Source organism: Salvelinus sp. IW2-2015, linkage group LG11, assembly GCF_002910315.2.
Source record: "Salvelinus sp. IW2-2015 linkage group LG11, ASM291031v2, whole genome shotgun sequence".
Classification (NCBI taxonomy): Eukaryota; Metazoa; Chordata; class Actinopteri; order Salmoniformes; family Salmonidae; genus Salvelinus; species Salvelinus sp. IW2-2015.
In genome coordinates, this window is record NC_036851.1 from 4696101 (window position 1) to 4707327 (window position 11227).

At 41.7% G+C, this 11227-nt stretch overlaps 1 protein-coding gene across 1 annotated transcript in view; it reads right to left on the reverse strand.

The window, feature by feature from the left end:
* Nucleotides 1-615: 615 nt before the first annotated feature.
* Nucleotides 616-11227, reverse strand: part of LOC111969680 (inhibin beta B chain) — a 12910-nt gene continuing 2298 nt past the window's right edge. Inside the window, exon 2 of the mRNA XM_023995849.3 lies at nucleotides 616-3539. Within this exon, the coding sequence (XP_023851617.1) occupies nucleotides 2737-3539 (803 nt within the window). The 3' untranslated portion in view covers nucleotides 616-2736. The remainder of the gene's footprint in view (nucleotides 3540-11227) is intronic.

Consider the following 11227-nt stretch of genomic DNA (forward strand, 5'->3'; position numbering starts at 1 on the left):
GATGAATATGTTTGATGTGCTAGCTGTGTAAACATTAAATGGGAAGTTGCCGAGTCATCACTTGCAGTTGACTATAATGCTATATGCAAATATGTCTAAAGCGTATTAGAAAACACTACAATTCTCCACACCAACTCATATTACATCATCTCATTCTGAATGATGTCTTTGCACTCAATAAAAAAATATATATATTCCACTGTGCCATAAATCCATGTTTGAATGATACTGTTTACAACACTAACAGAAATAGGCAAATATTGATTTATGGGACGGTAGATATTATTTTTTACAAAATTGAGTGCAGAGAAATCATTCAGAATGGGATTCTGATGTAATATGAGTTCAGAGTTTGTGTTTTCTAACATGCTTTAAACATTTTCATAACGCATTGTAGTCAAAGGCAAGTTATGACTCAGCAAAATGTGGACAACTAATTTTCTATGTAACAAAACAAAATACAAAAAAAAAACTGCAAGGACAGAAAGAGTGAAAATAAGTCCATATGTGAAAATAATTGAATTTCCCCCTTGAGTTGTGTTGTTCTTTGTAAGCATTTTCTTTCTGGTAAAACAGGAAGTGCAACTCCTTGAGAAATCAAAAACGTCATCAGTGTCAAGTCAAAAATATTTATTTGTTTTGTTTAAAATACATTTTCAATAGAATTATGGAATACAGTACAATAGACACATAAAAAAATAACATTTATTAATACAAATTATTCAACATATCATGTAATATAAAAAGACAATAGAATCTACTGGAATTGATATTCAATCAAAATGCTGGTGTCATTATCCAGTTACAGTATAGAGAAATTCTGTTTACAACAGATACAATATGAAGTTATATCAAGGGCCACACATACTGTCCATAAAGCAAGGGCTTACGAAAATACCCTGATAACAATATTTTTGCCATTATCATTGTTTTTAACATGCAGTGACTGAGTACCAAAAATAGGAAATGGCAGTAGAGAACAACCCGTTGCAGAATCTCATAAATATACAGTAAGCCGATAAAGTGCTCATGAAGAAATCATTGCCAATCATGAAAGTCATGTGAGGCTTTCTGTTTGGAAAAACMTTCACTTTTTGGTCTCACAATCAACGGTATTAGTTATCATCATGGTACATTCCAGACTGCAGTACATGTTCCCTATGGAAGGATGGCTCCTCAATGTGACATACATTAAGCTCTAGGACAGGAGGACAGGAAGTGCTTGCAGAAAAACAATATAATGTTCTATTATTCTAATGTTCTAAGAGCCAGGTAACCAGGAAGTGTTTGCTATAGGATCCTGAGGGCAATGTTAGCATATCATACTGCAATGCAATATGGGGACTTTTGCGCCATAGTCCAGGGTAGGGTAGGAAAGTCTACAGTACACACTGTTACTGCCAACCACACACAAGATGCACACCATTAAGAAAGCAGCAAAGAGGTTTCAGCTTTAAACTTATCATACACACACATTATACCCATTTAGTGTAAACATTATAGCACGAAAACAAAGATAGACAGATACTTTATTTGCTTGAATGGATTCATCTAATTTACATCAGCCCTAAACTTTAGATTTTGGAAAATGCAAACTCCAATGTGCCTTGGAGCATGCACATGCTTGTTGACCTGCGTGCTTCGTGGACCTTCACGTTCCCTGACACTGTGGCAATAGCTAAATGTTTGCTTGTACAGCTGACTAATAACCGTGAGTTCATGCCGTCAAAGCCAGACTGTTGCCTAACTGACTATCTGAGCAAATAATACAGTGCAGATGCTGATGAAACCATTTTTAACCTATCCACATCAGATATCTGCTCCTGTCTGGGTGGTTTCCCAGGAGTGAGATCTATTCCCGATTTATTTTAAAGCTTTCACTGCTGTCTTGTGTTGTACAAAGCATCAGAATTGCATGAGTGCGATTGCACGAGTCTCGAGAACGTAGCTCCTCTATGGGATCTCAAGAAAGTCTAGAATTCAGAATCAGAACACCCAATTTGCCTTCTAAACGACAAAACAGTGGGGAAGTCCAAATGCTCTGCAATGTATGTAACTATACTTGGAATGGACTCGAAGGAATTAGACAACTTTCAAATTAAGATTTTTTGGGGGTTTATACTAGTGTATACAATTTCACTGTATTACGATGGGCATTCTCAGTCGGATGTGCACGTGGGATATGTGCACGTGGGATATGTGCACGTGGGATATGTGTGAAAATCGTCGATGCAGCACACATCTTTTTAGAAACAAAGAAAAAGAGTAAGCTCCACTCCATTTCCCTTAGGTCCAAGCACTGACTGCATAAATCTTACTGTGTCTTTCTTAGCTCACCTCACGCTCACCAGTAAAACAAAAAAACTAGGGATAAAAGGAAATACGATAATAACAACTCATTGTTTTACAGTAAATAAAAAAAAGGAATGAAGGCGATATATGAATCTCTCTCCTCTTTCTGTCATGTGCTATCTGGTGTATGACCAATTGACTAAACAAACCCTTTGAGCACTCAGTACTATTCCCAATTGGCGTTCAAAAACCCTCTATCGAATTGATGAAGACGGAACATCTTAAATACTATACGGCATGATCGTGAAGTATGCATGTATGTGTTTGCATCTGTCTGTGTATGTGTTTGCATCTGTCTGTGCATGTGTGACACATTCAATCTAGTCTTCTCAGACTAAAAGCATAACTAGCTGAATGTCTTGTCTTTCTCTTTCTTCTCTTTCTTTACGTACAGCCGCAGGACTCTACGATCATGTCAGGGACGTCGGTCTTGACGATGCTGTGCTGTGAGTTGAAGTAGACCATAGACAGAGGCCTGCGCTGGATGGGCACACAGCAGGAAGACACTGCTGTGTTGATGCCATTGGCTTTGAGCTGGCTGAAGACTGTAGCGTGGAAGGAAGACGCGATGCCTGGAGACCCAGCCAGGGCCTGGGGACACTGGCCCATACAGTAATTCATGTGGTACCCTTCTGGAGCTATGATCCAGTCCTGCCACTGGATATCCTTGAACTTGACGTAGAAGTCCTTCTTGCAGCAGACCGTAACATCATCTCCGCACTGCAGGGACCTCTTCTGGAGGACGTGTTTGTGGTCCTCGCGGAGCCGCACCTGGGCCACCATGAAAGGCTGGTGGGCCATGTCCATGGTCTTACCCAGCTCACACAGGTTCTGGCTAACGACATTCTCCCCGGCTACCCCAGTCTCTGTGCAGGTGACTTCCAGCTGTAGCAGCCGCTGGCCCCCGTCCATGAACGCTTGCAGGGTGTGTGTAATGGGGAAGGTGTACCAGTTGCTCTTCTGCACATCCAGGATCTTCTCTAGGAGGAGGGTGCGGTTAGAGCAGCTTTTCCCAGGCCCGGAGAGGTAGATGTGGGCTGTGACGGTGGGGCGGGGCCCCGAGTTAGGGGCGTCAGAGGAGCGGACGTACAGCCACAGGGCTGACTGGAGCACCTGAATGCTGTGGCCTTGCTCCTGCAGGAACTGGAAGGTGAGGCGTGGCTGAGCACCAGTAGTGTCRATCTCATCTAGATCACAGAGAGAAGATACAGAGTGTGAGGATTGGTTTGTCATTTTATCACAATAAACAGTATACCTGTAGGTGTGTATATAATTTACTGTAAACCACGTGTCAAACTCATTCCATGGAGGGCTGAGTGTCTGGGGTTTTCGCTCCTCCCTTGTACTTGATTGATGAATTAAGGTCACTAATTAGTAAGGAACTCCTCACACCTGGTTGTCTAGGGCTTAATTGAAAGGAAAAAACAAAAGCCTGCAGACACTCAGCCKTCCGTAGAATGAGTTTGASAGCCCTGCTGTAACCCTATACCAGTCTTTCAGGGTAGTTCTAAGCGATGGCAATAMTTTTCATATAAGTTCACGTCACAAAGTTACAGCATGTTATTTATTTAAGCAAAGATACAATCTCAAAATCTGTAACATATCACACTAATTGAAGTGTCCTGGATTTACCTTACTATGTTACYTCATCCAGGTTCAAAATTGAAATCAAATCATGAATAGTTTCAATTGGAATGTGGTCAAATAGAATGACATGAGCTATAGCCCGAGGTACAGATGTCGGATCTTAATATTTCATCGCAGGAGGAAAATAWTCCTGGAGGATTTTAATGAAGATTTAATATTTAGAATTGCCGCCAGGGGGCAGCTGGAAGCAGTGTTTGGAGCCAATACAAGAACTTAGACCGCAGGTTCACTGGGTGTCAGTTTAAGTAGCCTATGTAGGCTACGTGCAGGCTACAGCAGGTCTCATGTGAATTCTTATGTGGAATATAATAAATTGCCAATGTTTGTAGGGGGAAGATGTATTTTTCATTAGGGAAAATCTGTTTTTTTAGATAAATTGTTTTATTATATATTGAAGGCAAGCAGTAAGCAAAATAAATTCATGGTTATCTCAGGTCCAGCGGGTACAGCCACTGACAATGGCACACATATGCCAGAATAGGCATGGCTTCAAATCTGGCCCACTACTGCCCTTTAAATTTAAGGAACTAGTACTTTTCAAGTTACTCTCTGTAGGCTGTACTTTGACTCAAGTAATTTCTGAATGAAGCAACTTACTTTTCACTCTGTTACATTATTTATACCAAATTATACCAAATAACTTCAGTTACATAGATTTATATTACTATATCGTCACTGTCATATGTATTATATATTTCTGGAGTAAGATAAGTATTTATAAGATATATTTCTGCTGTTGAAATTGTGTTRCGAGGACTAGATAACTATCTTTGGCTAATCCACAATCTGACAAAGTTCAATCACCTGTTTTTAGCTCCCCATATGATCTGTTTGTTGGCCAACTAGCCAACTTGTCATTGGCATAAAGAGTGAACAGATTAATCGGATGTGTGTGGCAATAGATAACTAGCTATCACATTAGGTTGCCAAGCTGGCTAKGATAGCTAGCTGCAGTGTCAACCATGTAGCTAGCTAATGTAAACTAGATCAACGGGTCAGCTTTTTGTGCCATATACTAGAAATACTTTTTTGGGGGGGTCTTTTTATTTACAGCTTGTAGCGCACAACCGAGAGGGAGGGAAATGGGCCAGGCAAGAAAAGAAAATACTCTTCAAAGTGGAAAAGAACAGTTCGGAAGTAGGAGGGTAAATCCAGTTTTGTCTAGAAGGGATACAGCTTTTGTCAAAAATGTACTTTATGTAGCAGGTTAGGATGGTTAGGGTACGTTTAGGGTTTAGCTAAAATGCAAAAAAAATTCTACTGTTTAACATTAAAAATGAATTCCATGGTGAAATGTGTTTGATTTGCATATTAGTAACATGATTGAAAGTGACATTTCGGTATTGATTGTTTGACTGCTGTAACACTTGTAACAATTAAACATCACACTTGGTGTAAATCATTTTAGTATGCATTCACCATCACATATACATTAAATTATATAGTGAAATTCATTTTCATTAATGCTATTGAAATCGCTAAATTATTCCAATGTCTCGACTACCATATACAGTGCAAAGTATTCAGACCCCTTGCCTTTTTTCATTTTGTTACGTTACAGCCTTTTTGTAAAATTGATTAAATAAATACAAAACTTCAAACTACACACAATACCCCATAATGACAAAGCGAAAACAGATTTTTAGAAATGTAGAAATTGAGCTCAGGTGCATCCTGTTTCCATTGATCATCCTTGAGATGTTTCTACTTGATTGGAGTCCACCTGGGGTAAATTCAATTGATTGGACATGATTTGYAAAGGCASACACCTGTCTATATAAGGTCCCACAGTTGACAGTGCATGTAAGAGCAAAAATCAAGCTATGAGGTTGAAATAATTGTCRGTAGAGCTCTGAGACGACAGGATTGTGTCGAGGAACAGATCTGGAGAAGGGTACCAAAAAATGTCTGCAGCATTGAAGTTCCCCAAGAACACAGTGGCCTCCATTCTTAAATAGATTAAGTTTGGAACCACCTAGAGCTGGCCGCACGGTCAAATTAAGCAATCGGTGGAGAAGGGCTTTGGTCAAGGAGGTAAACAAGAAACCGATGGTCACTCTGACAGAGCTCCAGAGTTACTCCCTAACTATAACATTTTCCGACAAGAAAGAACTGCGGAGTTGGAATCTACTGCAGAGATAGCTTGCAGAGTTCTGTCATACTATCCAGGTCTGTGCCCAAACAATTCGAGCTTCTTCTTTTAAAAAATCCACCTTTCCAGAAACAAGTCTCTCACCGTTGCCGCTTGTTACAGACCCCCGTCAGCCCCCAGCTGTGCCCTGGACACCATATGTGAATTGATCGCCCCCCATCTATCTTCAGAGTTCATACTGTTAGGTGACCTAAACTGGGACTTGCTTAACACCCCGGCCATCCTACAATCTAAGATAGATGCCCTCAATCTCACACAGATGCCCTCAATCTCACACAAATTATCAAGGAACCTACCAGGTACAACCCTAAATTCGTAACCATGGACACCCTCTTAGATATCARCCTGACCAACTTGCCCTCTAAATACACATCTGRTGTCTTCAACCAGGATCTCAACYATCACTGCCTCATTGCCTGCGTGCGTAATGGATCCGCGGACAAACGACCACCCCTCATCACTGTCAAACACTCCCTAAAACACTTRAGCGGGCAGGCCTTTCTAACCAACCTGGCCRGGGTATCCTGGAAYGATATTGACCTCATCCCGTCWGTAGAGGATGCCTGGTTGCTCTTCAAAAGTGCTTTCCTCTCCATCTTAAATAAGKYTGCCCCATTCAAAAAATGTAGAACTAAGAGCAGATATAGCCCTTGGTTCACCCCAGACTTGACTGCCCTTGACCAGCACAAAAACATCCTGTGGCGTTCTGCATTAGCATCGAATAGCCACCTCGATATGCAACTCTTCAGGGAAGTCAAGAACCAATWTACTCAGTCAGTTAGGAAAGCTAAGGCTAMCTTTTTCAAACAGAAATTTGCTTCCAGTAGCACTAATTCCAAAAWGTTTTGGGACACTGTAAAGTCCATGGAGAATAAGAGCACCTCCTCCCAGCTGCCCACTGCACTGAGGATAGGAAACAATGTCACCCCCGATAAATCTATGATAATCGATCATTTCAATAAGCATTTTTTCCACGGCTGGCCATGCTTTCCACCTGGCTACCCCTACCCCGGCCAACACCTCATCACCCCCTGCAGCAACTTGCCCAACCCCCCACCTCCCCCCGCTTCTCCTTCACCCAAATCCGAACAGCTGATGTTCTGAAAGAGCGGCAAAATCTGGATCCCTACAAATCAGCTGGGCTAGACAATCTGGACTCTCTCTTTCTAAAATGTTCTGCCGAAATTGTTGCAAACCCTATTACTAACCTATTCAACCTCTCTTTCGTATTGTCTGAGATCCCCAAAGATTGGAAAGCTGCGGCGGTCATCCCCCTCTTCAAAGGGGGAGACACCTTAGACCCAAACTGTTATAGACCTATATCCATCCTGCTTGCCTTTCTAAAATCTTCGAAAGCCAAGTTAATGCCAAAATAAACTTACAGTTACATAGATTTATATTACTATATCACGTCACTGTCAGATGAAAAACTTCCTAACCCAATTTATTTTATTTTTCTTACACTTAAAATCGATACTATTGGTTCCCCTTTACGTCTGTATGAACGTTTCACAACCCCTTGACCAATGAAATGTGTTCAGAATAGCTTGCATCAAAACTCTTCAGTCCATTGGATCTCAAAGTTTGGCCGTCAAACCAAGTTGTATCTCCACCACCGCTCATTCTCTCCTGAGGATATTTTTTGTTCTTGGGTTCTTTGCCAGACTAGATCAGAGGAAAGTTACACTTTAATTGCCTTCAGCCTTTGTAATATTATAGATTTCTGGAGTAAGATAAGTATTTATAAGATATATTTCTGCTGTTGAAATTGTGTTCCGAGGACTAGATAAACTATCTTTGGCTAATCCACAATCTGACAAAGTTCAATCACCTGTTTTTAGCTCCCCATAATGATCTGTTTGTTGCCAATCTAGCCAACTTGTCATTGCATAAAGAGTGAACAGATTAATCGGATGTGTGTGGCAATAGATAACTAGCTATCACATTAGGTTGCCAAGCTGGCTACGATAGCTAGCTGCGTGTCAACCATGTAGCTAGCTAATGTAAACTAGATCAACGGGTCAGCTTTTTGTGCCATTATACTAGAAATACTTTTTTGGGGGGGTCTTTTTATTTACAGCTTGTAGCGGCACAACCGAGAGGAGGAAAATGGGCCAGGCAAGAAAAGAAAATACTCTTCAAAGTGGAAAAGAACAGGTTCGGAAGTAGGAGGGTAAATCCAGTTTTGTCTAGAGGGATAGCTTTTGTCAAAAATGTACTTTATGTAGCAGGTTAGGATGGTTAGGGTACGTTTAGGGTTAGCTTAAAATGCAAAAAAATCTACTTTTAACTTAAAAATGAATTCCATGGTGAAATGTGTTTGATTTGCATATTAGTAACTGATTGAAAGTGAAATTTCCGGGATTGATTGTTTGACTGCTGTAACACTTGTAACCAATTAAACATCACACTTGGTGTAAATCATTTTAGTATGCATTCACCATCACATATACATTAAATTATATAGTGAAATTCATTTTCATTATGCTATTGAAATCGCTAAATTATTCCAATGTCTCGACTACCATATACAGTGCAAAGTATTCAGACCCCTTGCCTTTTTTCATTTTGTTACGTTACAGCCTTTTTGTAAAATTGATTAATAAAATCAAAACTTCAAACTACACACAATACCCATAATGACACAGCGAAAACAGATTTTTTAGAAATGTAGAAATTGAGCTCAGGTGCATCCTGTTTCCATTGATCATCCTTGAGATGTTTCTACTTGATTGGAGTCCACCTGGGGTAAATTCAATTGATTGGACATGATTTGGAAAGGCACACACCTGTCTATATAAGGTCCACAAGTTGACAGTGCATGTAAGAGCAAAAATCAAGCTATGAGGTTGAAATAATTGCCGTAGAGCTCTGAGGACGACAGGATTGTTGTCGAGGAACAGATCTGGAGAAGGTACCAAAAAATGTCTGCAGGCATTGAAGTTCCCAAGAACAACAGTGGCTCCATTCTTAAATAGATTAAGGTTTGGAACCACCTAGAGCTGGGCCGCACGGTCAAATTAAGCAATCGGTGGAGAAGGGCTTTGGTCAAGGAGGTAACAAGAAACCGATGGTCACTCTGACAGAGCTCCAGAGTTACTCCCTAATATATAACATTTTCCGACAAGACAGAACTGCGGAGTTGGAATCTACTGCAGAGATAGCTTGCGAGTTCTGTCATACTATCCAGGTCTGTGCCCAAACAATTCGAGCTTCTTCTTTTAAAAATCCACCTTTCCAGAAAACAAGTCTCCTCACCGTTGCCGCTGTTTACAGACCCCGTCAGCCCCAGCTGTGCCCTGGACACCATATGTGAATTGATCGCCCCCCATCTATCTTCAGAGTTCATACTGTTAGGTGACCTAAACTGGGACTTGCTTAACACCCCGGCCATCCTACAATCTTAAGATAGTGCCCTCAATCTCAACAGATGCCCTCAATCTCACACAAATTATCAAGGAACCTTACCGGTACAACCCTAAATTCGTAACCATGGACACCTCTTAGATATCACCCTGACAAACTTGCCCTCTAAATACACATCTGCTGTCTTCAAACCAGGATCTCAACAATCACTGCCTCATTGCCTGCGGTGCGTAATGGATCGCGGACAAACGACCACCCCTCATCACTGTCAAACACCCTAAAACACTTTAGCGGCAGGCCTTTCTAACCAAACCTGGCCTGGGTACCTGGAAAGGATATTGACCTCATCCCGTCAGTAGAGGATGCCTGGTTGCTCTTCAAAAGTGTTTCCTCTCCATCTTAAATAAGCATGCCCCATTCAAAAAATGTAGAACTAAGACAGATATAGCCCTTGGTCCACCCCAGACTTGACTGCCCTTGACCAGCACAAAAAACATCCTGTGGCGTTCTGCATTAGGCATCGATAGCCCACCTCGATATGCAACTCTTCAGGGAGTCAAGAACCAATTTTACTCAGTCAGTTAGGAAAGCTAAGGCTAGCTTTTTCAAACAGAAATTTGCTTCAGTAGCACTAATTCAAAAGTTTTGGACCTGTAAAGTCCATGGAAGAATAGAAGCACTCCTCCCAGCTGCCCACTGCACTGAGGATAGAAACAATGTCACCCCCGATAAATCTATGATAATCGATCATTTCCAATAAGCATTTTTTCCACGGCTGGCCATGCTTTCCACCTGGCTACCCCTACCCCGGCCAACACCTCATCACCCCTGCAGCAACTTGCCCAACCCCCACCTCCCCCGCTTCTCCTTCACCCAAATCCGAACAGCTGATGTTCTGAAAGAGCGGCAAAATCTGGTTCCCTACAAATCAGCTGGGCTAGACAATCTGGACTCTCTCTTTCTAAAATGTTCTGCCGAAATTGTTGCAAACCCTATTACTAACCTATTCAACTCTCTTTCGTATTGTCTGAGATCCCCAAAGATTGGAAAGCTGCGGCGGTCATCCCCTCTTCAAAGGGGGAGACACCTTAGACCAAACTGTTATAGACCTATATCCATCCTGCTTGCCTTCTAAAATCTTCGAAAGCCAAGTTAATAAACAGATCACCGACCATTTCGAATCCACCGTACCTTCTCCGCTATCAATCTGGTTCCGAGCTAGTCATGGGTGCACCTCAGCCACGCTCAAGGTCCTAAACGATATCATAACCGCCATCGATAAAAACAGTACTGTGCAGCCCGTCTTCATCGACCTGGCAAAGGCTTTCGACTCTGTCAATCACCACATTCCTATCGCAGACTCAATAGCCTTGGCTTCTCAAATGACTGCCTTGGCCTGGTTCACCAACTACTTCTCTGATAGAGTTCAGTGTGTTCAATCGGAGGGTCTGTTTTCCAGACATCTGGCAGTCTCTGATGGGGGTGCCACAGGGCTCAATTCTCAGGCCGACTCTTTCTCTGTATACATCATGATGTCGCTCTTGCTGCTGGTGATTCTCTGATCCACCTCTACGCAGACGACACATTCTGTACACATCTGGCCCTTCTTTGGACACTGTGCTAACAAACCTCCAATGAGCTTTAACGCCACAACACACACTTCCATGGCCTCCAACTGCTTTTAAATGCTAGTCAAACGAAATGCATGTC